The 26,962-nt window shown below is 38.5% G+C and overlaps 6 protein-coding genes across 17 annotated transcripts; 4 read left to right on the forward strand and 2 right to left on the reverse strand.

The window, feature by feature from the left end:
* Positions 1 to 402: 402 nt before the first annotated feature.
* LOC104817933 (ubiquitin carboxyl-terminal hydrolase 6) lies at positions 403 to 5,883 on the reverse strand. 3 transcript variants are annotated; one of them, XM_010547323.1, is made up of 17 exons: positions 5,775 to 5,883; positions 4,718 to 4,863; positions 4,578 to 4,613; positions 4,370 to 4,477; positions 4,125 to 4,225; positions 3,896 to 4,022; positions 3,421 to 3,480; positions 3,206 to 3,324; positions 2,654 to 2,762; positions 2,230 to 2,318; positions 1,976 to 2,045; positions 1,813 to 1,893; positions 1,649 to 1,741; positions 1,512 to 1,560; positions 956 to 1,075; positions 760 to 834; positions 403 to 644 (listed from the first exon to the last, which is right to left on the reverse strand). In XM_010547323.1, the coding sequence occupies exons 1-17, from the start codon at positions 5,782 to 5,784 to the stop codon at positions 589 to 591; spliced, it is 1,449 nt and encodes a 482-aa protein (XP_010545625.1). In that variant the 5' UTR covers positions 5,785 to 5,883; the 3' UTR covers positions 403 to 588. The 3 variants fall into 3 exon arrangements, with proteins under 3 accessions (XP_010545625.1, XP_019058572.1, XP_010545626.1); XM_019203027.1 differs by lacking the exon at positions 5,775 to 5,883 and adding an exon at positions 5,032 to 5,720; XM_010547324.2 differs by lacking the exon at positions 5,775 to 5,883 and adding an exon at positions 4,953 to 5,014.
* Positions 5,884 to 6,015: 132 nt separating this feature from the next.
* On the forward strand, positions 6,016 to 13,361 carry LOC104817934 (dentin sialophosphoprotein). 2 transcript variants are annotated; one of them, XM_010547326.1, is made up of 13 exons: positions 6,482 to 6,573; positions 6,687 to 6,836; positions 7,223 to 7,449; positions 7,948 to 8,006; positions 8,354 to 8,428; positions 8,557 to 8,900; positions 9,006 to 9,074; positions 9,151 to 9,239; positions 9,726 to 11,945; positions 12,026 to 12,103; positions 12,211 to 12,322; positions 12,737 to 12,787; positions 12,888 to 13,361. In XM_010547326.1, exons 3-13 carry the CDS (start codon positions 7,403 to 7,405, stop codon positions 12,927 to 12,929), a joined length of 3,186 nt encoding a protein of 1,061 aa, XP_010545628.1. In that variant the 5' UTR covers positions 6,482 to 6,573; positions 6,687 to 6,836; positions 7,223 to 7,402; the 3' UTR covers positions 12,930 to 13,361. The 2 variants fall into 2 exon arrangements, with proteins under 2 accessions (XP_010545627.1, XP_010545628.1); XM_010547325.2 differs by lacking the exon at positions 6,687 to 6,836 and having other exon boundaries at positions 6,016 to 6,573.
* A 1,116-nt stretch (positions 13,362 to 14,477) lies between these two features.
* On the forward strand, positions 14,478 to 16,737 carry LOC104817936 (NADP-specific glutamate dehydrogenase). 7 transcript variants are annotated; one of them, XM_010547328.1, is made up of 9 exons: positions 14,479 to 14,788; positions 14,863 to 14,950; positions 15,197 to 15,268; positions 15,357 to 15,412; positions 15,701 to 15,801; positions 15,885 to 16,042; positions 16,186 to 16,277; positions 16,498 to 16,577; positions 16,667 to 16,737. In XM_010547328.1, the coding sequence occupies exons 4-9, from the start codon at positions 15,368 to 15,370 to the stop codon at positions 16,674 to 16,676; spliced, it is 486 nt and encodes a 161-aa protein (XP_010545630.1). In that variant the 5' UTR covers positions 14,479 to 14,788; positions 14,863 to 14,950; positions 15,197 to 15,268; positions 15,357 to 15,367; the 3' UTR covers positions 16,677 to 16,737. The 7 variants fall into 7 exon arrangements, with proteins under 7 accessions (XP_010545631.1, XP_010545630.1, XP_010545633.1 ...); XM_010547329.2 differs by having other exon boundaries at positions 14,478 to 14,950; positions 15,210 to 15,268; XM_010547331.1 differs by having other exon boundaries at positions 14,480 to 14,950; positions 16,207 to 16,277.
* On the reverse strand, positions 16,641 to 19,850 carry LOC104817935 (RWD domain-containing protein 1). Of its 2 annotated transcripts, none has more exons than XM_019203024.1 (12): positions 19,743 to 19,850; positions 19,435 to 19,500; positions 19,279 to 19,346; positions 18,986 to 19,019; positions 18,792 to 18,861; positions 18,655 to 18,712; positions 18,339 to 18,467; positions 18,135 to 18,226; positions 17,853 to 17,931; positions 17,645 to 17,726; positions 17,467 to 17,546; positions 16,641 to 17,051 (listed from the first exon to the last, which is right to left on the reverse strand). In XM_019203024.1, exons 1-11 carry the CDS (start codon positions 19,747 to 19,749, stop codon positions 17,467 to 17,469), a joined length of 765 nt encoding a protein of 254 aa, XP_019058569.1. In that variant the 5' UTR covers positions 19,750 to 19,850; the 3' UTR covers positions 16,641 to 17,051. The 2 variants fall into 2 exon arrangements, with proteins under 2 accessions (XP_019058569.1, XP_010545629.1); XM_010547327.1 differs by having other exon boundaries at positions 16,641 to 17,062.
* A 143-nt stretch (positions 19,851 to 19,993) lies between these two features.
* On the forward strand, positions 19,994 to 23,878 carry LOC104817938 (uncharacterized protein At1g51745-like). The gene is made up of 4 exons (XM_010547337.2): positions 19,994 to 20,196; positions 20,339 to 20,739; positions 21,194 to 22,254; positions 22,644 to 23,878. The coding sequence occupies exons 2-4, from the start codon at positions 20,540 to 20,542 to the stop codon at positions 23,534 to 23,536; spliced, it is 2,154 nt and encodes a 717-aa protein (XP_010545639.1). The 5' UTR covers positions 19,994 to 20,196; positions 20,339 to 20,539; the 3' UTR covers positions 23,537 to 23,878.
* A 256-nt stretch (positions 23,879 to 24,134) lies between these two features.
* LOC104817939 (60S ribosomal protein L28-2-like) lies at positions 24,135 to 26,476 on the forward strand. Of its 2 annotated transcripts, none has more exons than XM_010547338.1 (4): positions 24,135 to 24,244; positions 24,333 to 24,491; positions 24,948 to 25,111; positions 26,041 to 26,476. In XM_010547338.1, the coding sequence occupies exons 2-4, from the start codon at positions 24,344 to 24,346 to the stop codon at positions 26,173 to 26,175; spliced, it is 447 nt and encodes a 148-aa protein (XP_010545640.1). In that variant the 5' UTR covers positions 24,135 to 24,244; positions 24,333 to 24,343; the 3' UTR covers positions 26,176 to 26,476. The 2 variants fall into 2 exon arrangements, with proteins under 2 accessions (XP_010545640.1, XP_010545641.1); XM_010547339.1 differs by having other exon boundaries at positions 24,138 to 24,244; positions 24,327 to 24,491.
* Positions 26,477 to 26,962: the final 486 nt, after the last annotated feature.

Here is a 26,962-nt window from a genome sequence, read left to right on the forward strand (position 1 = left end):
AATATGATATCTGGAAAGTTCGAATCCTAGATTTCACAGTTTAAAAATTCAACATCTAGATCAAAAGATCGTTACAAAATAACACACTCAACATATGATACATTTATATTTCTGGAGCTCAAAGTTCACACACAAATATATTATAATTTTTCAAATCAAATAATCCAAATCCAACAAATCGAAAATTTTTAAACAAATATTTTTCTTATTCAAAATCGAACCGGGACCAAATTGAAATCCAATATAAAAACAGAATAACTATAATTATTTCAAAAACGAAAATATAAAAAAAAAATCATAACTTGGAAAAAGTAGCAGCCCCTCAATCAACTAAAGTTCCAAGGTAAAAAAGCCACATAAGATAACGAGCACAATTGTAAAAAAAAGATATTGGGACCTCCAAAAGTCTTAATAACATAATATTTTATAGTCTTATAAAATAGTAATGGTTCAGAAAAAAGAATGAAATTTCGGAGAAATGGAAAACAAAATTCCAGACTTGAGAGAGAAAAAGAAGAAAGTCTATAAAAGTTCTATCAAACCTCACTGGTCCGAAAGAACTAATCAACAAAGAAAACCGAGAGAGGGTTACATGGAGACAGTGCGAGCCTTGTACATTATGATGTATGCCATATGCCAATCACCTGAAATCCGACCCCCCCAAAAAAACCGAAAGACAAATATAGATCAACGAGAGAGAGAGAGAGAGAGAGAGAGAGAGAGAGAGAGAGAGAGAGAGAGAGAGAGGACAAAGCTAACCTCCTCCCGAGAGCTTAGTGATGTCCTCCTCGCGTTGAGGGCTGGGGCTATCATCATCGTATTGGATCCACTTGCCTGTTTTGTGAAAGTTTCCGAGTTTAGATTGGCAGAAGAAATATGAGGTGAGAGTTTATAAAAAACACAGAGACAACAATTGAAGTGAAGTGAAGTGGGGAGATCTTGAATGGTAACTGACCACTCTCTTGCTTGACCCATGCAACATAATGGCCAGAATCTGCACTCCTGCCTTTGTGGGTCAATACCGCGACCAGATCATAAATTCCCGTCATATGAGCTTCTCTCTCTGAAGGAGCACCTGTTGAAAATGTCGAAACGTTTTTCAAGCCAGGAACAGAACTCGATCCTCGTTGTCATGCTCTGACAACATAAATTATTGCTCGAAAAACGATAACATTGACAAAATCATCTAAGCGTTTCATGATAGGCGTGTTGTGACATGCTGAGTGAGAAAGAGAGGGATAGAGGAAGACAAATCTAATGCTAGATCCCTCGAGCACTAAAAATCCACGTAGACCCATCTCTTTTTAATTCACCAGACCCGGTTACTGATCTATTTCTGTAATAACTAACGTAGAAAAATCTCTATTCCCTAACATTATTCATTTGTTTCAAACGGATCATCATGAACTATGCTAAATCCAAATTGAAGCAAAGTTACGACAGCAACCAATCCAGACAAGAGAAGGTGAAAAACAAAATTGGAGGGAGTATTAGAGACTAGAGAGCCCCACCTTCCTGTTGATTATCTGTGGATGATTCTCTACTTCCATTTGATGATCCCTGCATAAGAACATAAAGCAGATATCTATAACATCTTTCTTAACGCCGATTTTAGGGGACCCTAAGAGAATTCTTTTTTTCTCTTTACCTCTGCATCTGCCATTTTCACATCATTATCTTTTGAGCTGTTCTTTGCACTGGTCTGCAGACCAAGCTTTTTACCTTCCTCGTCTCTAAGTTTCTGAAAGCTATATGCCCGTTAGTTTGGCCAACCATCTCAAGATAATCCAGAAACACAAAGACGGTCAGTACCTGGCGAGGAGCTTCCAGTTTCTTCCGGAGATCATCAGAGCAAAGATCATAAACATCCAACTCCAATGGATAATCCACTTTCTTCACAGAAAATAGGTCAAAATCACTACACATCTCAGACCTTTGATCTTTGTTAACAAATGATAATGATGAACATGCATACCCGCAAAATCTTTGCTTTCTGATTGGTCTCCCTTTTCCAGAAGAAACGCACAAACTGAACAGTCAAGTACCTTCATCAACAGCAAAAAGAATTTCAGAAACTTAAGGTCAGAGGGGAAAAAAGAATCCAAAGCGGAATTCCGATAGTAAGTTTGATAGAGTTAGTCCTCAAAAACAAGCTGGTCATGTTGCAAGAAGATTGTAAAACTCTGAGATGTCCTACGAAAGACGAAATTTAAAACAGAGATCAATTACCTTGGCAGTGAATCTATACAAGATTCCTTAATGAAAAGTGCAGTACGACCCAGAGAAGAGGATGTTTTCTCAAGTTCTCCTCTCAGTCCCTACAGCAGCCAAAACAAAAGGGTTGTCTGTCACAATGCATAATGGAAAAGGGAATTTCTAACCAAAGTTGTACTTAAATTTGTCAAGCACACGCTACATAAGCACACACATACAAAGCTTCAAATTCATCGCAACATAAAATGTTGAATCAAATCAACAATCTGACAACAAGCTACTGCACAAATTTAAATGTTAAAGCTCACATACGTTACTACAGAAGGCCAAATCACAAGTACATTTCTGAGATAGGAGAACCTTCCCTAGAACCTAGCATTGAGTCATTGACTAACCAAAACATAAACAAATTTTTCGATTGATCGATTGCAGAACTTACGCGTTTTAGTCCTTCATGCAAATGATTAACCTCTTGCGAAATATGGCATTTAAGAGAATAGACAGATTCTGACTCTGAGCTTTCTTCGCCACTTTCTTGACAATGCAACCTGCATCACCATTTATGAAATGGTCGTCAGTTCCACCCCCTTTTCTTTTTGTACAGCAAATAGGGGAAGCAGACTGGCAAGTAGGCCAGATCTACCTCAAACAGCCTCATATGTTTGGCAAGCAAATCCTGCCATGATACACATCAACACTATTCTACATGAAACATTTGTGTTCAGTCATGTATTCAATTTCTTTGAAACATATAAAAGTTGGAAATCTAAGACAATGGTTTGTTCAGCAGCCCCAACCAAATAGGTTTATATGCTCTGCCAATATTTTGACATCATCCACAGGGTTTTACCCATTCGACCCTAACAACTATAAAACGATGGACTAAAATGCCGCAAATAAATGGTTTTCAGAATTGCCTTCCATTGTGTTCATAAACCAGCTTTGATAAGACTGATATAAGAACAGTGGAATGGGAAATTTGTATTATGACCTGCTCAGAAGATTGACACCAAAAAGAGCCTTCACAGTGTCAGGATCTTCATTAGAACTTGGTGCTTTAAGTGACTGAGAAAGTGTGTACAGCAGCTGTGTCCAACATTCTTCAGCATCCTATTATGCATTCAGAGGAGCATGGATTGGCAGATTGGAAGGCTAACATAGAAACACCACAAAAGAATTGTCATTGATATATAAAAAGCAACAAACCTGCTGCATGTGGATTCCATTATGCAATTGACCAAACTGAGGATATTTTTTACGTAATACCTGCATCAACACAAAATAGGTGTGAGACAAAACTAGAAACTACATCACGTTGACACTAAAAAAAACCATAAATGCGGAGAGTGACAAAGACAAAACATGGAAAGTGATAACGAGAACAATCAAATGATGTCCAATAATAGAATATTCGAATTTCATGCTGTGTAGCACATGACGCTTGAAGAGATTGCGAACATGTGTTATTGTATTCCAAGAAATTCCATTTTTTTATGTTAAACCCACATGATTGACTTCTAAGACAGCAGCCAAAGATGTAAAAATAAATTTGAGATTTTTTGGTAATCTATTATTTAGTCCTAGAGATTTAACAAGAATAGGTAAACGAATCATCAACATCACATCGCCTTAATCCCAAGTTTAAGAATAGGTAAACGAATAAACCAGAAAAAAAACTGACCGTCCAGAATTGCATAGGTGCGACGGCCTTGACACTTTTATCAAGCTCACCGAATAAATCACGGGTAGCAACTGTGAGCATGTGAGAAGTCTGATCCAGATCATTGCTTCGTCCGGCAAGTGAGTATCTAACCAGAATAGACATCAAGAATCAGGTTCTGCTAATATGAGATTCTCGCAACGCAGGTTAGCAGAAAATTTTAGTAAGAAAAAAGAAGTGATAAGCTGACTTGGATAAAGCAGATTTCAGTTCAGGGACAGATTTCAAGCACTGTATAGTGGAGTTCATGTAACAGGTGTTGCCAAGATTGAATAGGCCAGCACTATAACCCTGAAACCACTTATAACATTTGTTAGATGTAGGAAAGAATCCAAATCTTCCAAAAGATGAAATAAAAGAAGATTTTAGATTACAAGCTATCTAGAGAAAAGACGGAAAATCCTATTTCCAGAAATAAAATTATAAAAGTATTACCAGATTAGTGACTTGCTCTTCCTCAGGAAGATCTTCCGCAAAAACAGGGCCCTTCTCTGGAGCCTTCACTATTTCATCCGCAGTTCCCATCATCATCAGTTTTTGGCCCTAGGATGATGGAAATACAAGAAAAACTTAGCCAACGAGTACCTCAATGAAAGTTAAAGTGAAAAAACTCACAACACCAACAAATGACAGTTGAGCGTACATTTTTCACTCCTATAGTTGACCAATCTGCGTCATCCTGCATCATATATAGGAAATACCTTGTTACTTGCCACAAATAATGCAGTTTAAGAAACTCATATTACTAAAAAAGCAGGAACAGGAACGCATAAATCTAATTACCTTTAGCAGTCCACCTTTGACCATGATCTTTTGTCGTTCAGGAGGGACTCCGGTCAAATCATACAATTGAGCCTTGAAAACATAAGGAGGCTGACTAGTGTCGATCTCGATACCTTCAAGTACCTTCTTCTGCCATTTCACGCTCACTGCAAATGAACGACAAAACAATCCAATTAAGACTTAATGGTTAACTCTGAACTTAAAAGTAACATTGACATTCCAGATGATGTCTCACCATAGTACTAAAACCTGTGTATTCTAAAATACCAAAAAGGTCTCACAACTAGAAACTACAATCATCACTCAGCACTAACAGTTGCTCTTAGAAATCATGCCAATCGTAGAATCTCCAGCAGAAGGCGAAAAGTATCCCTAATTGTTTACACTCTGACTCTCCCAATCTCTTGGTAATGGAAAGACAATCCCGCCACTTGAATCTTTGAATTCATCATAGTTTCATAATCAAACATCAAAACATATCACAGAAAATCGCACTGGGCAAATCTCATGTTTTTGCACAACTAACAAACTGTTCTAAAGGTCGAATCAATCATTTCGTGACATACTCAATATTCTATGGACATGTAAAAACACGGTATTAATCGGTCATGCTTACAGAAAAACCAAGCAACTCACACAGACTTAGCCATCAAAGGTCACTGTGTCAACAATGCATCAACCTCTTTAACGAGGAAAGAACGTTACTTGTAATTCACATAAAGGCTACTTCGTTTGCACCATCATATTTCAGTTAATCAAAGGGAACGACCCAAAAAATCTAAAACCGGTGAAAATAATTAATCATCCCTACAACAATGCATTATATGAACCTTACTGTTACTCTACAAGAACATATGAACAACTCATTCTCTAATAGCGAACAACAAAGATCGTGCACCCATGGAAAATCCCAGAAAATCTCGATTATCAAATGCAAAATCAGAATCCAGAGATTCACAATGGAGTCCGATCAACAAAAACAGACTCAGCAAGAAACAAAACCACAAATATAAACCGATTTAGCAGGAATTAACGAAGAAATCCAGAGAAAATGAACCTTTTAACATGTTCGAAGGCCCGGAGAGAGAGAGCGAGAGAGAGAAGATGTCTTGCTTGAAGAGAGGGTTAAGAGATATTTTCCTTCTCTCTCGAAAACGTTGCTTCTACTTCTACGAAGTTCGACGGGTAGCCGGGTAGGTGCCTTTGTTCGCGGTTCGGGTCGGGTCGGGTCGGGTAAAACCTGAAACGACATCAGACCTAAAACATTAAACGACATCGTTTTCCACTGGAGAAAAAAAAAGGGACGAACCCCTTGGCTCCCTCTCTCTGTCTCTCTCTCTCTCTCTGCATCTCCATCATCACCGTCTCTCTATATGTGCCTGTGCATCATAATCTACACTTACAAGTTACAAACACACACATATATATACGGGCCTACATATATATGAGGATATCACAGTGACGGAGAAATTGACCGGAGGACGATGTACGGAGGCTCGTCGAAACTTGGACGCGGAGGCGGTAGGGGCAGCGGCGGCACCGGAGGACCGCCGCGTGGCCGGAGCTCCTACCCTCCTCTATCGCATCGGAATCCCTCCTCTGTCAGTAGGATTTCGTCGGGAGGCGGCGGCGGCGGCTCCTTCTCTGCCCCGCGCCAACGCAGCACTGCCGGCGGAAAGGCCGCGACGGCAGCGGTTGAGGAAACCTTCAGCCTTGTGCCGAGTAAGAACCCTCCGGCTTTCGCCATGATCATACGGCTCGTGCCTGATTTCGTGGAGGAGATCAGGAAGGTTGAAGCGCAGGGTGGGGCCACGAAGATCAAGTTCGATGCATTTTCTAACAATACAAGTGGGAATGTGAGTTTCATTCGTCTGCGGTGGTACATAAAAGATGATTTCTTTCGTGTTGAATTCGATTGTTTCAGCTAATTGCCATTTTTTCTTTTGCTAATTTTGAATTTGCTCGATAGGCTAGTTAAACATTGTGTGCTTCAACTGAGATATTGGCAATTCACTTCGATTAAGGTGTCCTAGATGGTGGATGTGAGGGAAAAATCAGTTCTTCTGCCTGATTGATTGTTGTATCTCGAAACTAGAGCTCAATTGGAGTTGGGCAAAAGGTAACTAAGATCTACAAATGCTAAAAGTGATTAGGATCTATTAAGCTGTTATCAACTGGTATAAATCCTTTCTTTTGTTGGATTTGGGGATGAATTGACTTGGCTTTTGGTTGAACATGATGTATTTGAACTTGCTTTCTTTGTTTTTCCCGTCATAGTTTATTTATGGGGCGCAGTTGTTGACCGGATATTCTCTGTCATACCCTTTTATATCAGTGATTCCTCTCTGCATTTTCTGTTTTGTTGATTTCTGATACTACTTGTTGCATATGCCCACCTCCACCTTTCGTGTATCAGATTTGGTTTGTAGTTTATCCTTGTTGTTATCCAGTGGTGTTTGATATCATCAAGCTTCTTGTGTTCTTATGATTTCTTGCTTGAAACAGATTATTAATGTAGGTGGAAAGGAGTTCAAGTTTACTTGGTCACGGGAGCTTGGTGATTTATGTGATATATATGAAGAACACCAGAGTGGTGAAGATGGAGACGGTGTACTGATTGAGTCTGGGTGTGCTTGGCGGAAATTGAATGTTCAACGTACACTAGATGAGTCAACTACAAACCACATGAAGATGCGCTCAGTTGAAGCTGAACAAAGAACCAAATCACGCAAGTATAAGTTCTGACTATTTATTATCTTTTCATCTCATTTATTCCTGTTTTCAGCATGGTCTGTCCTTTGGCCATGGAGGACAGGGTTACACTCATTTTAGTTGTCCCCTTATTAGTCTTGGCATATGGGTAAAGTAGCCTTTGTTAGGTCTGTGAACAAAGAATTGGCACATTGCTGTTCATCTGAATGCAGTTTTGATCTGTTATTGTTATGGATGGGAGCTTTGTTTTATAGACTGAGTTTTGTTATTGCCTTAACCAGTTTCTATTTAAGCTGAATCATGAAATTTTTTTGCTTGGATATTATGACCTCTTTTAATGCTTGGACACCACATAGATGTTTCTCTCAGTGCATTGATAATTGGGAACTTCCTTCTTTATCTTTAATTTAGTCTCTCATCAATGTGGTCGATGATATACTACAGTTAGCCCTTTGTTCATTTCCTTTTTACTACTGTATACCTGAATCACCCCAACTTCTCCTGGTTCCCATTGACAGGGCAATCGTGTTGGATCCTGGGAATCCATCATTGACCAAGCAGTTAGCTCTTGCTGAAGGTAACTTTTTGGTTGAGATATTTTCTTTCTAGTTTGTTGATATGCAACAGACTTCTCTGGCTTTCTGAACTTTTTGAGGAGATTATTATATGAGGATGGTTATGAATTTTTTTTTTAGTACATAAACCAAACTTCTGTTCCTACAACCTTTACCTTAGTTTGCTCTGCCTTCCTCTCGTGCTCTCTCTTGTCCTTCGAATGCAGTAATCTAAGAATCTTACCAGCGTAGTTAACCATTCTTGTTTTAACTTAAAATTGTACTCTTAATATTTGACGTTTGAGTAGCTAGCACCTGATGATATTTGGATATGACTTTTAATATTTTGACTCCTACATTGTCTTGTCAGCAAATCCATGGAGAACGTCGAATAAACTGAAAAAGGAACCACCACACAAGAAGCGGAAGGTTGATCCATCTCCAGGTATATAGACAAAATCTTTTCTCCGATTAGTGTGTGGCAGCGCGTTAAAGTTTTAAAAAGTTTTAAAGGCTATTGCATTCACGTCATCTTTCTTATCCATTCACTATTAATCATGGTGCTTGCATTAGTTCCAATTGGAGGTCCAAAGCCTGCTTTCAAACCAGGGGCTTCCACTGCTGCTGGTAAAGGTAGACCCTCGGCTTCACCAGGACCATCTCCTAATCAGACCAATGATTCACCTTCTCCATATGGAATTGGGAATTTAGCTAAAAGTCATACAGCCACCGAAGATGTCCCACCAGTCCAGTCAAAGAGCAAAGAAAATCCAGTTGTTAGCGAAAAAGATCCTTCAACTAGGGCAACTAATGCATTAAGGGACACATCTGGAAACAAAGCCAATAATTCTAACAAACCAATTGATTTGCAGACGTTGATGATTAATCTCCTAAAAGATGCTCCGATGAGCTTGAAGGTAACACAGATCAAATGCCATTTTCATGGCCATTTTGATACCTATATATGTTTTCTTTTCCGTCATTTACTATTGATGACACACACACTCTCTATCTCTCTCTAGGCACTGGAGAAGGCTGTTGGAGATAAAACCCCTAATGCTGTAAAGAAGATTGAACCCGTTTTGAAAAAAGTAAGCAATGATGACCTTTGTATAGTACCTGAGAGTAGTATATATTCTTACTTTTTTAGTTATCCTTGATAATCAGATTGCAAATTTCCAAGCTCCAGGAAAGTATTTCTTAAAATCAAGCACAGAGTTGGAAAGCTATAAGAAGATTTCACCTGAAAGGGGAAGGTATGGGCAATCTTAAATGATAATGTTGAAAGATCATTTGGAGAGGGAAGTCCTCGGCATATGGCTCTTTAGAAACTGTATATTGGCTTACAAATGCATATGGTGCAGGTGTTTCATTGGTCAATCTTATGTGACATGAGGATTGCATCCTATCATAAGAAAATATGTTTTCAGCAATGTTCTCTCTATTAGACTGTTTATTTTATACTTTTTCACTATCAGATTGTTGCTCTCACACCATAAAAATGTCTCTGGTTTCTTCGTTAAAAATTATCTGAAGAAAGCAAAATAAGTAAGATAATGTTACATGCCTTTTTATCTTCAAAACTGTCTACTTGAACTATCATTATTATTATATCAGCTAGGGCAAGATGAATTCAAAAGCTGTACAAAAGGTTAATTACAAAATATGTACTTTTAAGTTTGGAATTTTGTTTCCATTCCTATTCTCATTCTACTTGGTGTGAATATACTTTTTCTTTGCAGCTCACCCGAAGACGAGCAACTGCGGTCAATTGCTGAGTGCAGTCATGATCAGTCACCTGTGAGAGGGGCCGACAATGTGGAGAACGTTTCTGTTAGTGAGTTTACTGGAAAGTGTGAACAAGATGGCATGCCTATACATCCAGAAGAACTATCAAGTTCACCAGAAAATGTTGACATTGAACGCCTTTCACCTGGTATTGTCGATGAGGGAAAAGCATCTGAAAATAGAGGAGGCCAGGCTGGTAGTTCTAGTTATTCTGGAAGCGGCAGTGACAACAGTGACTCTGGGAGCAGTAGTGATAGCGAGGATTCTTCCAACAGTAAGGAGGGTTCAGATGAGGATGTGGACATCATTAGTGATGATGATAGAGAGCCTCGGCATATAATAGTGTCTGCTGAACTGGGGTTGCCTGCTTTGAATCTCCTAAGTCAGACAGAGGGTTGTGGAATTGGTCAAAATGAATCTGCTAAAAATCAAGAGGGTGATCGATTCGATGCTGTTGATTCTGAGAGTCATAGTTCAGATGCAGTTGACATTGAAGTTCATGATTCTGATACTGTTGACATTGAAAAAAGTGGGTCTGATGCTGTTGACATCGAGGGTCACAGCTCTGACAACAGTCATGGTTCTGATGGTGTCAAAAAATTTTACTCTGTTAATAACGGGAAAGTGGAGGCCACTATTGAACTCAGTCCTGCTGCAAATGAGTATGGTGGGAATCTGGGGCAGGAACCTTTTTCTTCTGATCATGACAAGCCACAAGAGTGCCAAAACTTTATAGGAAGGTTGTTTGATGACACAGATAATATGGTGAAGGGTAGCTTCAACAATGAGCAATCTGATAGCCCTGAGAGGCGAGCCAGAGGTAAAACCAATAGGTGCCCTGATTTGGAGCACTTTAATCAGAAATCAGAAAGGGTGAAGAGGTTGAAAGCAGAGAGCACGAATCAGTTTCCTACTCTGGGCAAAGATTCACACCCTTCAGAGAGCATGTATGACCTGTCACCTAATAAATGTGGCGAAGAACCGATAAAGGCCTCAACCATTCAAATGATAGATTCAGCTGACAAGGGAACTGATGTTAATTGTGATACACATGGGGGACTTAACAAGGCAACTAGTGAAAAATCGAATTCAGATTTCCAGCCATCAAGTTTAAAAGTACCTAAAAGTACGCAGATCAAGCATATCGATGGATCAGGGAGATCAGACAAACATACGGGTGCTGCGGACAGTGTCCGTAAATCTACTGAGGGAGACCATTATTCACATGAAGTTCTTTCTAGCCGAACAGGAAAGGCTTCCAGGGACAACCAAAGGGACAGTAATCATCCAAGAGATAAGTTTCAACGGAATAAAATGGATGGTGAATCAGACAGCAAACATGCTGTGCCGTCTGATGGCCCCAGTAGGAAATATGGTGAACTGGAAGGAAATGACAAAGATGGTAAGAATGTTTCAGGATCGAGCTTAGGATTGTTTCCCTTAGATAATGAGAGGGCATCTTTGAATCAGAGAAAATCTTTGCCAAATTTTCCTGCCAAGGGAAATGGATCTATGCTCCAAAAGACTGTCTCGGACTTGGAGTTGGGTGAACTTCGGGAACCATCGGGTAAAGATACAGAAGCTAAGAAACTTGAAAAGAAAAGCTCTTTTAGGAAGTTAGATAATAAACCAAGCAATTCAGAGAGCTGGGATATGGATTCAGATAAAAGAAAGCCATCTAAAAAGTCTAACTTTGACTCAAAAAAGCCCTCACCTCCACATGCTGGCAATGGTTTTAAGGGAATGCCAGAACAAGGCGTTGAAGATTCATCAAGATCTCACAAATGGGGTTTGCAATCACATGTGCAGCATCATTCAGGAGAAGATGATAAATTGGAGGAGACAAATAATAAATCAAGGCATAATGACAGTGGAGCAAGACCTGGAAGTAGTGGCGAAGGTTGTGGAGAGACCAACAAGAAGGTGTCCGCTGTTGCATCACAACAACATGGCTCTAAACGGGGATCCATTTCCCGCTCATCAAGAGAGAGCAAAAGACATGCATCTGGTGCAACTGTAAATTTAGTCAATGGACAGAAAGGTGCAGGTTTAATACCAAATGACAGCGTTGATCATAAGAAAAGAGAAACATCTTTTGATGACGAAGACTGCGCTTATTTGAAGTACGAGAAGGCATCTCCTGAGCTTAAAGGAGCTATTAGGAATCATTCTCAGTAAGTAATATGTAACTGTAATGTTCTAGAATCTTCACTGTAAGTGTTTATATTTCTAATATTTATGTCTTTAATGTCAGGTATAAAGCCTACATACAGGAATATCAGGATAAATATGGTAGCTACTGTTCCCTTAACAAGATATTAGAAAACTTCAGGTAGCTGGATGAACTTCTTGGCCACTACTCTATGGTTCTATCTCTTGCGTTGTCCTATTTTATCAGTTTTCTTGAATTTATTGGATCTGTTTTTTTGTTTTTAACAGAAATGAATTTCAGAAAATGGGAGAAGACCTTGAGTTTGCAAAAGGCAGGGATGTGGAGCGGTATAACAAATTGTTTCAGCAGTTGAAGGAATCTTATAGCAAATATGGGGAGGTAGTCTTCTATCTCATAACTTCTTTTTTATCTTATTATGTCCTCTCTGGAATACTAAGAATTGAAATACTATTTCACGGAAAAGAGATTTTGGCTCGCACAGAAGCTTTCTTTTTCCCTGGTTGAATTGCCACCTCTAGATCTAGTATTAGGTATATAAAATGAAATGTGGATACAGATTTGTTATAAGTAAATTCCGGTAGGCAGAGAGTGAGGGAAACAGAGGGAGGGGCAAAATAAGTAAAAGAGGGAAATGCCATTTGAAAATTCTGCAAAGAGATCACCATCCTTTTTGTTTATTGTTAGAGAGCAAAGTGTAAGCATCTTATATCTGCTTAAGTCAAAACTGGACAATTGTTGAGTGTTCAAGTTTTAATTCTTTACGATAACGATGTCTACTACACAAACCTGCAGAGGCACAAACGTTTGAAGAAGATATTTATTGTTCTACATGAAGAACTGAAGGTAATATTTTTTTCCTATCACAAAGCTAATTACTCTAGTTTTCACACTCTTTTTGTCGGTATTTATACATGAAATTTGATCACATTAAAATCTTTCACAGCATCTAAAGCAAAGAATCAAAGATTACGCCTCGTCTCATTGAAAAGATTGGGCATAGTGTGATGAAATTCCAGAACCAGACTCCATGGAGATTTAAGGTACTCTTGAGATGATTCATTCTGGATACTAAAATTCGAGCCGGATTCAATCTCATGAACATGAAGATGAGAAAAAAAAAGAAAAAGAGAAGGGGATAGATGAATTCGGAGTCGATATCTCGTGGTTTTCGGGTGTGTGGATAGTAGAAGTGTTTGGTCTAAACTTGATTATGATTCATAGGTTAAGTTTTGTGGTAGTTTTTTTAGGGGAGAAATTCTGATTAGATGATATGATCTTCTGGGTTTTGTGTTTAGCTTTATATGTTGTTCTTTGTGTCCCTTAACACTAAGTTTGTACATGGAATTGCAAGGCAGATAAGTACTGTTTGGGTTTTTATATAACAGATTAGAATGAAAAAAAATGGGTTCTAAGGTTCTTTTGATGGTTCATGCAACGTGGAATCTTCTTTATTTTCCTATTATTTGTGTCATCTTAATCTAAAAGTTAAATTTTAATCTATAAATCGTGCATATATACATACACTGTCGTAAAATTAACAAATCCATATAGAAAGATGTTTTAAATATCGGATATCTCTGATATGTATATATTTTTAGGGCTATATATATTTTTTTTGTTGAGCCTCCTAGAATCCGAACATCATAAAAATATATTTTGATCTAACGGGTTAATTCCATAAAAAATTCCAAACTTTTTAAAATGTTCGATATAAAACTTTTAACTTATAATCTTCTATAAAAAAAATATAAAACTTTGAATTTGGTAAAGTTTTTTACAAAAATTTAAAATTTATAAAACTTTGAATTTGGAAAAAATTTTCACAAAAATTTAAAATTTAAAATTTTCTATGCGCAAAAAAAAAAAAATATTCACCTTTGATTTGCACAAATACAAAAAAGAAGAAGAAGAAGAAATGTGAATCCATGATTTGTAAAGGAGTCTTTGCTCATATTTGTACTAGTAAGACCTTTAGAAGAGATGAACATTTATATAACAAAACAAAACATATTTTAAAAATTGAGTAGATATGATTTTTTAAATTAAATTAATTAAATCAAATTTATAGAAATATTACAAAATGAATTACAAGCAAAATATTTTAGAAGGTAAACTATTTCCATAAAAAATTAGGTATGATATAAAAGAAAAAATGAAAAATAATATATAAATATTCAAACTTTTACAAAAATCCCAAATAAATATCTAAATTATAAAATTTTTAAATAAATATATGAACTTTTTAAAAATTATATATAAATATCTAAATTTTTTTTTAAAATCAATTAGAATCCGATAACAATGTTAAATTATTTAACGGAATAAAAAAACGGTGATTTGATAATAAAAAATCATAACAATTATCTATGTCATATCTCATGTCATCTAGATCAGTTTAATATTTAAAATTATAATCAAAATTGGACCAATTGGGTTTTGAAATTATTAAACCTATCAAAAAACCTAAAATTCTAAAATCCCTAAACTTAGCCGAATCAAATCTCCTTTTTTTTTTTTTTATAACGCATCCTTAGTCTTCTTCCTTTTTTTTGGTAACGCATCCTTCGTCTTCTTCCTCGCCGAAGAGAGAGAGATTTGTAATTTTAAACATTATACCGAATGGCATGTGATATGGATAATTATTATGATTTTTTTTTCTGTCAAATCACTGAATTCCGTTGAATAATTAAAGCTCAGATTGTGATTGATTTGATCTGTCAAATCACTGAATTCCGTTGAATCAAATCTCCAGATGTTCTGATCTGTTTTTTGCAACACTGACAGATCATGAGATTTTGCCAAAGTTTCATCAGTGAGATGTACAGATATCTGGATCCTGACAAAGTAAGTAGTGTGGGTTTCTGCTTTTTAGCAAGTATCTGCTTTCCGCGGCACTTTCAATGTTTTCTGGAAGATAGGATTTTCCGTCAGAGGAGATGGGTGTCGGTACTCAGAGAAATGGGATACCTCTTTGGACAGTATAGATGCCTAGCTGGTCAGTTTCAGGTACTAAAAATCCTTCAACACCATATAATTTGCTGGATTTCCACTCTCTGCTGTTCTGTTTTTGTCTCTTCGCAATGTGAAACTGTTTTTTGATTTTGCATTTTTGTTGTAGAGCACGTTAAACTATTCCTTTCTAGTCATACAGTCGGGTGTTATTAGATTTTTTTATTAGTATCAGAGCCTTTAACTGTTGGAACAAAATAAAGAGTTTTGGCTGTTGTATCTTTGTGTCAATTACTTATGCAGGGAAGTTTTACAGGACCAAGGATATACTGGGCTGGTTCAAGCCTTAGAACTGAAGCTAGTGGCTATGGTGTGGTGAGGATCATTCTTTTATATTTTCTTACATTGGAAAGCAGTCTATATAAAAATGTCCATATGAACTAATTATTTTGCATCATTTCAGCTTTCTTTTGCATGACTTATACTTGCAGATATGAACAAAGAAATAAAGGGACTAAGGTACCTTCCTTCCTTTGTCCCTTTCTCTTTTTATTAATCAATCTTCCTTGACCTTTTTGAGCCTATAATTGATACAACCTGTGAGGTTTGATTTACATCGAGCTTGGATCGGTCCGATGTTGAAGCTGATGTCATGATTAATTAGTTGTATGTGAGCATGTTAACAGAGCTCTCTGCTAATTATTCAGCTGCTGAAGATCCCATCACCATTTACTTGTTGCTTTGTTAGAGTTCCATCAATGTAGGACAAAATGCTGATTCATATTTGCTGTTGTTTCTGATGCTAAGTTTTGTGCAGATTCAAAGGGATATTTGGTGGATGAAGATGGTTTTGATTATATGAAACTTGCATTGTTGAGGGATATAAAAGCCCAGCAGAGATTTTTGAGGTATTTTAATTGTACATACACATTAAAGTTTTCCTTGTGTTATTTCAGTTGGTAATTCACGCCGTCTTTGCAACTGTTTGCAGCGACTACTCCAAGACATACGCACATTCAAAATACTTTGAAGAAGCAAAGCCATGGAGTGAGAGGTGTGACGTGGCATTCCTCTGTGCTTCTCAGCACGAAATCGATCAATCAGATGCCATCAATTTGGTTAATGCGGGATGTTGCTTGCTTGTTGAAGGTTAGGAAATGGATGGGGATTTTTCCTTATATTGGAATTCAACATTCTTGATTTCTCCTCTTTCTTCTCTCGTTTTTCCTTCTTCATGTTCTTCCTTTTTTTACTTCCTCTCCTCTAAGGAGTGTGAATGTGTATTCCTTGAGGGTCAAACATGCCATGTACAGCTGGAGCAGTTGATGTTCTCAGAAAGGCGAGTGTTCTAATTGCTCCCGCCATTGCTGCGGGAGCTGGAGGGGTATGTTCTTCTTTTTCCCGTCAATACTTCCTACCGTTTAATAGGTTGTTTTTAAAAGTTCGAAAGCACGTAATAGAAAACAGTGTGTGTGTGTGTGAGGACATGCATAGGCTTCTTTCATTTGGAAATGCAGGGCTATGTAACCTTAAAAAGCACATGTTGTTCTTACGATAATACTTTGATGATGAATTTTGATGTGTTTGATCCTTTTTCGTTGAAGGTTACTGCAGGGCAAATAGAAGTGCTTCGTGAATGCAATTCAATGCAGTGGTCAGCTGAAGATTTTGTGACTGATTACAGGTAGTAACATCTATCATTCATGTATTTAATAGTTGTTGTTCTGATAATATGCCACTGTAAAGATGGTAAATTTGCTCTTGTATTGGCAGGAAGCACTGAAGCAGACTTATGAGAAAGCCCATAAAGCAGCTAATGTTTTCGGTTATCAGAAAGAAAGCCCTGAGTAAGTGTTCTTAACTGATTCGATTGCATCCTGTTCTGTTCTGTCCTAAACCGCTCTGAAGCTTCCTCCTTCCTTTCCATACGAAACACGTTAGGAAAGGGTTGTGTACTTGGAACCCTACCCTTGTCCTGTGGGGAATTAGTCAAATCCATCAATCCTGCATCATTGCAGGGCACTTGTACATGGAGCTACCATTGCTACGTTTCTGAACATAGCTCAAGCCATGACGGATCAAGGTTGCGTTTAGAATATCAAAAACCAATTCTCGGAATTCTCGATGCCAAAATTTGCAGATTGCCCGAGTTTTATACCTGAAAGATGTCTGACATATAGGAAACAATCTGTAACATATACATATATACACATAAGATGTAACTTGTGCAATGATCATCAGCTGGTAATAAAATGAAGTTCTGTTGCATTGTTTTTCATCAGGATTTGTGTTTGTGCCATAGCAGCAGACAAAACTAAAGTTACATTATCCAAGCAGAGCATTACATATAAAAAGCTCGAAAGAAGCTCACACCCTTTATGGGCGTTCTCTTTCACAAAGTCTCCCTATAAACGAATCACAAACCCGGGATCATAGAAGGAAAAAGATACTCATAATCCTCAAGGTATTCGAGCTGATCATCATACTCAGAGCACTGGAGGCATCACTATAAAGATTCAAGAATGCAGGTTCGTGAAGAGGGAAGTAAACTTCTTAGCATTCTATAAGGTTACCTAGTTTGCTCTCCTCGAAGAGTGGGTGGAAGAATCAGATTTCTCGGCCAAGTAGTGTTCAAGCATATCTTCTTCATCATCTGTATCAAAATTAAACAAAAGACTGGTGTTCTTAAGAATTATGTTTTGGTTAGGGAACAATTATGATGTATAAAACCAACAGAATTTCCATTTTCACCTTCAAAATCTTCATCATCAAAGTCGATGTCTTCCTCATCTTCCTCTTCAGAATCTTCATCAACAGTGGCTGCAGTTCCTCTCTGAAAGAGGAAGGCACGAGATCGAAAGAATTATTGTTTTTTGTTAAAATCGGTATTAGCTATTAGTCCATGAAAAGACTCCTATTATGAATCTGGCAGTATTTGTGAAGAAAAGAAGAGAAATACCGCTCTCCCACTCTCAAACCACTGTCTTCCGGAAAGCCTCTTCTCTTTAGTTGTAGTGAGCGCAGAATCGGGCATCAGCCTGCAAATTTCGCTCATCGATATGAAACCAAATGATGAATGAAGATATGTTCAAGCATATCTTTCTCATCATCAGGTAGACAATAGCATCTCCCATTGGAAATGATACTAATTTCCCAATGTTCTTTCGGAATAAGAGAAAGGGACAAACCCAGAAACCAAATCTAACCAAAGAACATACGAGTAACACACGGAGATACTCACTTGGCTCGCTCAAGTGCAAGCTCTGCTTCATATCTTTCTCTCCATGCCAAAAATGTATCCACAGTAACCGGTTCACCATGAGGGACAATCACCTGCCCAAATAATTCAGAAAGGAAGAGAAAAGAAAAGACTATTACTGCAAATTCGCATACTATGGATAAGAAGGCAGGACTGAAAATGCTTGTAGATAGAGACAGCAAATACCTCGTCCTCTTTTGCAGCCTCCTCCTCAGCATTTAAAGTCCCATCTTCTTGGCCATAATGTTCATTCAGCCAGTCCTTGACTGATGTCACAAGGGTATAGATCATAGCCATACCAAGATTTTCTGTTGCCTGTGGAAAATAACATCTTTTTTGTTATGTAGACTCGGTCAAACAACTGCATTACATAAAACAATTGGCTTAATTTTTGAAAGAGTACGAACGAGGATCTGATTGAGCAGAGAGACTACTTCTAGGCTTTTATATTCAGCTCATACAAAAGTAATAACATGTCAGAAAAGTTGCAAGATGAATTTACCTCTTGTTCCAGCTTCTGTTTTAGGGTTTTGAGATCACTGTTATGGATTCCTCGTATACTGGAAAAGATCACACTATCAGAATGAAACTCATCCTACAGCCACATCAACTTTAAGCAATATGATGGCGAAAAATTACCTTTTCACATCCAAATGCGGAACTTCATCTGGATAATTTTCTGTGTGCGAGAAAATCAGAGCCAACTGAGCTGCAACACAGGTTAAGAACTTTTAGATTAGAAAAAAACAAAGGTTCAGGATAGATGCTTTAGGCATTCATATGTAAAACATAACAATGAGTCTAAGTGTTCATATCAGTTTTAAGAGAGTAACCTGTTGCTATTGATGGCTCCTCTAGATCGTCTTCCTATTCAGACAAAGAAAAACTCAGGATTAGAATAGAAACAATTCCAAAAGCAGAAGACATTGCAGCTAAACTGGAACTTTTAAGCACCATTAACAAGAAAAACAACAACACATCTTTCGACTTGTATAATCTGTTAAACAAGCAATATATCCGAATGGATCAGTGGGCGGTAGAGTATGAAGACATCTGAGAATCAAAACATACAAGATCATGGTGCATAATACGAGAGCCGGAGAAAAAGGATGAACGAACATTCTACCTGGGGAGAAATCAATATCTGGAAACACCGATTTGAAGTATTTAGACCGCTTTCACCAGAGTGAATTTCTGCGGCAAAAATTCGGAGGAGAACTCAATGTTGCATCAGTCTTACATAGAAGAGACAGAGAAATCTTATATTCTAAAGGAAATAAACCTTTAAACTCGTCCATAAGTATAGCTTCAAGAGCTTCAATCTCCATCTCCTGTTCCTGCTTATAGTCTACAAGACAAAACCCACAAACGATTCTCAGATCGATCATATGAGATCTATAACAGTCAGAAATCAAAAGAGAGAATGAAAACCTAAAGAGGGTTTCTTAGCTAATCTAAAAATCCTACGAAATTCACAGATACGCAGCAGGCATCTCCGAACACTCCATATTACATACTACTCGACAAAAGAAAAATCGATGATGATGAAGGAAAAACCGAAAATTGGAAGAAAGGCTTGATCGGATTTACCAGTCATGATTATCAAAACAGAAACTTTCGCGAAATCTGAGATTGTTGGCTGATGTCTGAGAATCGATAAAATCACAGGCGCCTCGTGAGCAGAGAGATTGCGACGAAAGATGACCTAAGGAAACGAAAGGAAAGCCACCAAAACGCTGTCGTTTTTATAGAACACGGTGGATACCACTCTTTTTTGGTCTCTCCGAGGAACCAAACAGAATATATCAACCAAAAAAAAAAAAAACCAAAGTTCCCCTTCTCTCTCTCGCCCTTCCCTGTCTTCTTTCATCTTCTCTCTCTCGGCATCTCTTCTTCTCCAGAGACGGAGGAACGGAAAACCCTTCCAGAGAAAAACCTCGGTCTCTGCCGTTGTTTGGTTAAATGGAAAATCTTGAAGCTTTCTCGTGGAGAGGAAATATCGGAGAGTAGTCAAAGGACACCTGGATCTCATGTTCTTTCTCTGGTAACACTTCTCTTCCTAGATCTCTCTCTCGCCAAGGGAAACCCTTTTCACCGAGCTCCACATCTTTATCTATCGATTTCAACTTCTGGGCTTTGGCCTGCATGTTGGGTTTTGAGGTTTCCCACTGATTCTACCTTTGCAGGATTCAACGGGGCATCTCTCTATCCTCGAAAGCGAAGATAAAAACTTCGTGGGCGATTTTTTAAGCTACAAAGTTTTGAGTTTTTAGATCAGTTTTGGAAGTTTTGTCTGCTCTTACTTTCTGGGGGTTTCGGTTTCTTCTCGTTGTCGGCATCTTCTGGTTTGGTTCTCGAAGTTTTTGGCGTGGTGGGTCTGTGTGTGTATGTGTGTGATGGGGAGTAGCGATGAGCGCAACATCAAGGCCATTGATGCATCGGTAGGAGGTTTGGTCTGGGTCCGCCGTCGAAACGGGTCCTGGTGGCCTGGTCGGATTATGTGTCTTGACGAGGTTCCTGATGGTTGTCTGGTTTCCCCAAAAGCAGGCACTCCGATAAAGCTCCTGGGTCGTGATGATGCAAGCGTGTGAGTATTCTCGACTACACGACACGTTCAGTCTCTAGCTTGTTCTTGGTTTCGTTTTGAATGATTGAATCTTCTCTGTTTTCTTTATGAGCTTGTTTGGGGCATTGGGCATTGTTTACAAGTGCTGTGGATCTGTTTTTCCCTCTTTACTAGATTGATACCAGAAAATGCAATGTTCCTATTTCCGATCTCTCGAAGAAGAACATATAGGTAGTTCTAGATTTTTGGAGCTTGAGGAAGTTTAGGTTTTTGATGAATTCAGTCTTATGAACTGAAAACTTGTTCCTTTGACTTTGTGTTTGCATTGTTATGATTTGTGACATTGAAAAATCAACTTGGCTCGGTATAGGGAAGGTCTCAACTGTATTTCTATGTTTATATGAGACACAATGATTCTCAGAATTAGTTGGCCTTTTTCAGACAGAAAAAAAATTCATCTTGATTATTGTTTCAGGGATTGGTATAATCTTGAGAAGTCTAAGAGGGTGAAGGCATTCCGTTGTGGTGAGTATGATGCTTGCATTGAGAAGGCAAAGGCTGCTGCAGCCGGCTCGGGTAAGAAGGCCGTCAAGTATGCTCGCAGGGAAGATGCCATCATCCATGCTCTCGAGATCGAGAATTCTCACCTTTTAAAAGATCATCCTGATCTCCAAATGACGAAACAGAATTTACCTGTCGAGAAGACGAGTTCATCTAGGGAGATTTCTAAAAGGTTTCGTTCTAGCAAAGACAATGAGAAGACAACCGATGTAGGAGATGCTAAAGATGAGGCAGATTCAGGACCAGAGCTGTTGCAATCCGGTGTGTCCTTTCAAGAAGCCAATAATAATTTAGTTTCCAGGGAGCGGTCTCTGTTGGAAAAGAGAAGAAGAAGAAGAACCCCTAATGACTCGGAAGATGATGGAACTGAAGGAATCAAACGGATGAGAGGGCTTGAAGATCTCGGAATGGGAATAGGGTGCAAAGGGAAAGGACAGGCCACTGCACTGGTCGAGCATATCAGACACGAAAATGGTTTGCTATGTGATGTAAGTCTCAATGATGGTACGATGCCTAATGGGAATCTTGTAAATGGCGAAAGGGTTTGCTCTCCTTCACTAAAAAGAAAAAGGTCCCAGGTTGTAAATGCCAATGAGCACTCAAGGCGGAAAAATAGACGCCGACCATTGACCAAGGTGTTGGAGAGTACAGCCATGGTGTCTGTTCCAGTTACCTGTGATCAATTTGTCAGTTCTGATTGCTCGCCTCTTACGGGATTTTCTGATGGCAAACTCTCGGGACTGGAGCCTATTGAACCAGTGAAAAGTGTATCCACTGTGATCAACAATAACTCAGATAGTACGGGGGTCTCTTGCGAGAATGCTATCTCGTTAAATGCTTCAGAGAATGTTGTTGAAACATCACATAACAAGTCAAAAGATAGTGAAATCTCAAGCATATCGGATTTGGCGGTGAATGAATCCTCTGACAGATTGTTTGATGTTCCACTAATCGGAGAGGAGAAGCAATCTGCAGGTATTAATGGGTTAAACTTTGTAAATAGCTACAGTTTCGGCTTTAAACTATGTCTGGTAAATGGTCTTTGTGTGGTCGTTACACATCAAGCTGACTTGTTGCTATGACTGAAAATTTGCAACTTTGGCTGGTTAGATTTGCCAGGAAAGAACAATTGATGATGGATTTGATGCTTTTTCTTAGCGGATTATGGGTTTGTATTTGTCCTGGACTCCTGGCAAAGTGTGTCTTTGGTTCTGTTCTGTATCGTGTTAAGAGCCATGATCATTTATTATTTAGGTTTCTCTTGATGTTCAATTTGTTTAGGCTGTTAATGTTTATCGGTTTTTACCTGTTTGGATTGGATGTTTGATCTATGAGATCTGAGTTGATGGGTTTTTCTTCTCCAGGTTTTCCTTCGGCTTTTACATCTTGCTCGCCCAGGAGAGGTCTAGTTTCTGGATCGACGAGGCCCTGTAGTCAGAGCAGTCATGACGATGTGTTTAAAAAGGAGGGCAGGAATGTTTCTGTCTGTATGAGTCCCGGAGCAAAACGTGTTAGCGGTAGTATCAATGGGATTGAGAAGAGCACATCGAAGTGGCAGATAAAAGGAAAGAGGAATTCGAGACAGATGAGTAAGAAACAAGAAGCGAGAAGAACAGCAGATGCAGATGAAACAAACGATCCTCTGTCTCGATTCTTCATGTCTGGTCAAAGAGGACAGCCTCGTTTGAGCGCCAACTCGTGTTATATGACCCGGGGAGATCAAACGGAAAGGAATTCCGGGCTGTACGAAGTAAAGATCGAGGTGAAAGCCAACTATAACAAACCAAGAAACGTTCCTCTAGTTTCTCTTATGAGTAAACTGAACGGGAAAGCCATAGTTGGGCATCCATTAAGTGTTGAACCGTTGGAAGATGGCTCATGTGACCACCACCACATCGTCAGGGCCTTTGATGATGTTCCCATGGTTGATGGTGGTGATGATGATGATGCTCATGTGAACCCGAAACCATCGTCATCCAAGAAGAAGAAGAAGAAGAAAACGAATATGCCTCCACGGAAACCATCAAAGTCGAAGAAACCATCGTCCTCCCTGTTGAAAAAGACGAGAAGGCTATCGGCATTGACAGGGCATAAGCCGAGGGGGAGAGGCAAGAAGGAAATGGAAGAGAAGCCGAAGGGACAAGTCGTGGCGTGTATCCCACTGAAGCTAGTTTTCAGTAGAATCAACGAAGCCGTGAAGAGTTCGACGAGACAAATGCACCATCATCGTCCACTGCCGTCCACGGCCAACCCGTGAGAAACCCGTCGGCCTTTGACCCTTTTCGGGGTGGCTTTTTTTTTTTGGGTTCCTTCTGCATTATTTTTTGTTCATTGGCCTGAAATGGAAGAGATATGGCATTTGTGTACAATACACTTGAGGAGTTTTAGCTTCTGTAGAGGAAAAAAAACGGGGGAAGTGGCTCTAGAGAAGGTTGAGGAAGGTGGATTGTAATGTAAATATGAAGAAGTAGAAGTAGTGGAGGTGTAAAATTGCTAAGTCTCAGATTTTAGGCTGAGGATGGATCATGACATTGTTGGCTCTCTACTTTGTTCCTCTTCTTTTTTTTTTTATGGGATTTGTTTTAGTTTTCTTTCTTGATTCAAACATTTTTTTTTCTTACCAAAGACAAGGTTGGTGTGGTTGGAGGGAGGATACTTGTGTTGTGTCGGGTACCCCTGAAAAAAATTAGGGTTTTAATCTTATTGGGATCGGAATTTCAATTTCAATTTTGCACATTATGAAAAAGAAGAGTTTGTAAAGATGGGTCAGCACTTGAGGAATTGTACTGATCACCTTGGTTGATAATTATTCGAGGGAAGGGCAAAATCGTAATAAACAGCCTGACTGCAAAATTAGGGTTTAGGGGGCACGACCAAACCTCAACATAAAAAAGCCTCCTTTCGCATTCCACTCTGCTGTTCGCACTACGCCCGACCTCGCAAGCAAGTTTAAGCCCTAGAGAAGGTTTTCTCTCTTTCGGCTCTCCCTCTCTCTCTCTCTCGTTTTGCAAGATTTCTATGAGGTTATTGATCTATTCTTTTAAAAGGTGCAGGAGAGGCAGAGATGGCGACGGTTCCGGGACCATTGATATGGGAGATGGTGAAGAAGAACAACTCCTTTCTGGTGAAGCAATTCGGAAGAGGGTCCGCTGGGGTTCAGTTCAGCAAGGAGAGTAACAATCTCTACAACCTGAACTCCTACAAGCACTCTGGTAATAGATCCGATCTGTCTCTTGCTTTGTCTGCGTGATCTGCAACTTTTGTACATGTATATGTGTCGATGGAGATTCTTGTTTGTGTCCGTTGCACTAAGATGGATTGTTTTGGGTTTGTTTCTTACGCGAAACGTTTGAGAAATGTTTACATCTTTGAGCCATTCTGATTGTGTATCTGGTCTAATCATCGGGCACAGAGTGAAAAAGTTTAATCCTTTTTTTTCTCTTTTGTCATATGGGTTTCGTACGATTAGTTTAGCTAGTTATTCTAAGTCTTTGTCTGAATCTTGTGTGCTAAAACGAATTCTCAAATGCGAAAGCTGCTGTCTTTTCGTATTAAGATGTATCAACAAATGCTGATGAACAACGGAATTCAATTGCTACCTGACTGCTGATTTTTTGGGACCTTCGGATTTGTGGGTTAAATGGGTTTTTGGATATCTGTTCTGATAGGACTTGCAAACTCGAAGACTGTGACTATCCAACCCGAGGGCAAAGATGCTTCAGTGTTGCTTGCTACCACCAAGACAAAGAAACAGAACAAACCAGCATCTGTCCTTAACAAATCTGTCATGAAGAAAGAATTCCAGAGGATGGCAAAAGCTGTCACTAACCAGGTAGTTAATTCTCCACCACATAAATGTTTCTGATCCTTCTATTTTTTAGAAGGGACCTTCTATGATGTTGTTGAACAAGGGAGAAGCTGTGTTTTATATCAGTCTTTAATAGCTAAATCATTCCTAAAACCTGATCTACCAACCCGGGCAAGAACACTGTAATCTGATCGAAGTTTTTACCACTTCATGCTATGTGACCCATGGTTGTGAATTTGAGATTTTTTTGTGTGATGATGAAGCTTTAACACGTAAGAATGGCCCTTTTGGGGGTTCTTTCGATGAAATTCACTTGTTACGCTTGGCTTCTGAGCATCTTCTCCCAGGACTTGCATCTGTAGCTTGTAGATTCTTATGCGGCTTCAGACAATGTAGAACACATGATGAGTTTTTATGGTATTCTTTAATGGCTAGAAATCATTACCACAACATGATCTACCATGACAATACAGTTGCATTAGTCTGATCAATGCTCTTTAACTTTATAGATTGCTATGATGAAGCTATAACATGTAAGAAGAGCCATTTACAGGGTTCTTCGGTGAAATTCACTTGTTACGCTTGGCTTCTGAGCATCTTCTCCCAGGACTTGCATCCATAGATTGTAGATTCTTATACGGCTTCAGACAATGTAGAACACATGATGAGTTTTTATGGTATTCTTTAATGGCTAAAAATCATTACCAGAACCTGATCTACCCTAACAATACATACACTTGCACTAATCTGATGAATGCTCTTTTAACTTTATTTGATTGCTATGATGAAGCTATAACATGTAAGATGAGCCATTTATAGGGTTCTTCGGTGAAATTTACTCGTTACGCTTGGCTTCTGAGCATCTTCTTCCTTATATATACCGATACCGGCATTGCCAGATTCAGCCTTTTTTCTATATTTTCCCCTAAACATTCGTCGTTTATTGTAAACAGGTGGGTGATAACCACTACAGACCGGACCTTAAGAGAGCGGCCCTGGCGAGGCTGAGCGTTGTTCACAGGAGCATCAAGATTACCAAATCCGGGCCGAAGAAGAGGACCCGTCAGGCTGTTTCCTCCAACAAGTGATTTCACTTCATTGTTTCGGTATCTTTTTCCGAATCTTGAAGAAGACTAGAGGGCTCTTTCCTTTTGCTGTTTTAAGTGATTTAGAAATCGGAGGACATATATTACATGATTTTGCTCGTTTGATGCAAAAACTGGACTGATGAACATATGTCATCATGGTGTCGTCTGAACTAGAATTGCAGGATGCTTCCAAGACCGAGATTTTGATTTGTTTTTTCATTAGGTGGTGTATGCATATGCTTCCAAAGCAAGATTTCACGGCCAAAAATAAATCAACAGACAAATCCAAAGTGTTTATGCATGCGATATTGTGATGTCCCGCAGAGGTTGATATTTCTGTTTTGGTTTGTTTATTTTCACATTTGATATTTTATTTTTTATATATTTTGTTCAATTTAATTAAAAAAAATGTTTTTTTAAAAACTTATGTTCGTTTGTTTTTCTTAAAAAAAAAATTGTAAACAGGAATTTGATTTTAAATCAAGTTGAGGTTTTGAAAAAAAAAATCTAGAATGGAGAGAGTTTTCGGAGTTTCAAGCAGTTAACTAATATTAGGAAAAGCAACTAACTAATAAATGTATCATTATAATATTATATTTTTTGTTTTAATTATATTATAAAATATACCATTAAACATTTTCCAACCATTAGTTAATTAGGTGAAAAGTATACAGTTAATTAAAAAGTCACGTGTTAAAAGGTGGATGAAAGAATCTTTTTCGGAAAACAACAATTCCATGCTTCTACAAGATTCTTTCCTAACTAGATTAAAAGAAAACTTAATGAT

Source organism: Tarenaya hassleriana, unplaced genomic scaffold (assembly GCF_000463585.1).
Source record: "Tarenaya hassleriana unplaced genomic scaffold, ASM46358v1 Cleome28, whole genome shotgun sequence".
Lineage (NCBI taxonomy): Eukaryota > Viridiplantae > Streptophyta > Magnoliopsida > Brassicales > Cleomaceae > Tarenaya > Tarenaya hassleriana.

Excerpts from the sequence above, each read along its gene's own strand:
- LOC104817933 (XM_019203027.1), bottom strand. Across the intron at positions 4,478-4,577 it reads CAACTATAGGAGTGAAAAAT|GGCCAAAAACTGATGATGAT; the intron begins GTACGCTCAACT and ends CCATCATCCTAG. Across the intron at positions 4,023-4,124 it reads CTGAAATCTGCTTTATCCAA|ATACTCACTTGCCGGACGAA; the intron begins GTCAGCTTATCA and ends TATTCTGGTTAG.
- LOC104817939 (XM_010547338.1), top strand. The coding sequence starts at position 24,344 with ATGGCGACGGTTCCGGGACCATTGATATGGGAGATGGTGAAGAAGAAC. Across the intron at positions 24,492-24,947 it reads GAACTCCTACAAGCACTCTG|GACTTGCAAACTCGAAGACT; the intron begins GTAATAGATCCG and ends CTGTTCTGATAG. Across the intron at positions 25,112-26,040 it reads CAAAAGCTGTCACTAACCAG|GTGGGTGATAACCACTACAG; the intron begins GTAGTTAATTCT and ends TATTGTAAACAG.
- LOC104817935 (XM_019203024.1), bottom strand. Across the intron at positions 18,468-18,654 it reads AACAGAAGCTGGAACAAGAG|GCAACAGAAAATCTTGGTAT; the intron begins GTAAATTCATCT and ends TATTTTCCACAG. Across the intron at positions 17,932-18,134 it reads CTTGCACTTGAGCGAGCCAA|GCTGATGCCCGATTCTGCGC; the intron begins GTGAGTATCTCC and ends CGAAATTTGCAG.
- LOC104817938 (XM_010547337.2), top strand. The coding sequence starts at position 20,540 with ATGTGTGTGATGGGGAGTAGCGATGAGCGCAACATCAAGGCCATTGAT. Across the intron at positions 20,740-21,193 it reads GGTCGTGATGATGCAAGCGT|GGATTGGTATAATCTTGAGA; the intron begins GTGAGTATTCTC and ends TTATTGTTTCAG. Across the intron at positions 22,255-22,643 it reads AGAGGAGAAGCAATCTGCAG|GTTTTCCTTCGGCTTTTACA; the intron begins GTATTAATGGGT and ends TTTCTTCTCCAG.
- LOC104817934 (XM_010547325.2), top strand. The coding sequence starts at position 6,202 with ATGTACGGAGGCTCGTCGAAACTTGGACGCGGAGGCGGTAGGGGCAGC. Across the intron at positions 7,450-7,947 it reads CAAAGAACCAAATCACGCAA|GGCAATCGTGTTGGATCCTG; the intron begins GTATAAGTTCTG and ends TCCCATTGACAG. Across the intron at positions 8,429-8,556 it reads GAAGGTTGATCCATCTCCAG|TTCCAATTGGAGGTCCAAAG; the intron begins GTATATAGACAA and ends TGCTTGCATTAG.
- LOC104817936 (XM_010547329.2), top strand. The coding sequence starts at position 15,368 with ATGACTTATACTTGCAGATATGAACAAAGAAATAAAGGGACTAAG. Across the intron at positions 15,413-15,700 it reads AAAGAAATAAAGGGACTAAG|TTTTGTGCAGATTCAAAGGG; the intron begins GTACCTTCCTTC and ends TCTGATGCTAAG. Across the intron at positions 16,278-16,497 it reads TTGCTGCGGGAGCTGGAGGG|GTTACTGCAGGGCAAATAGA; the intron begins GTATGTTCTTCT and ends TTTTCGTTGAAG.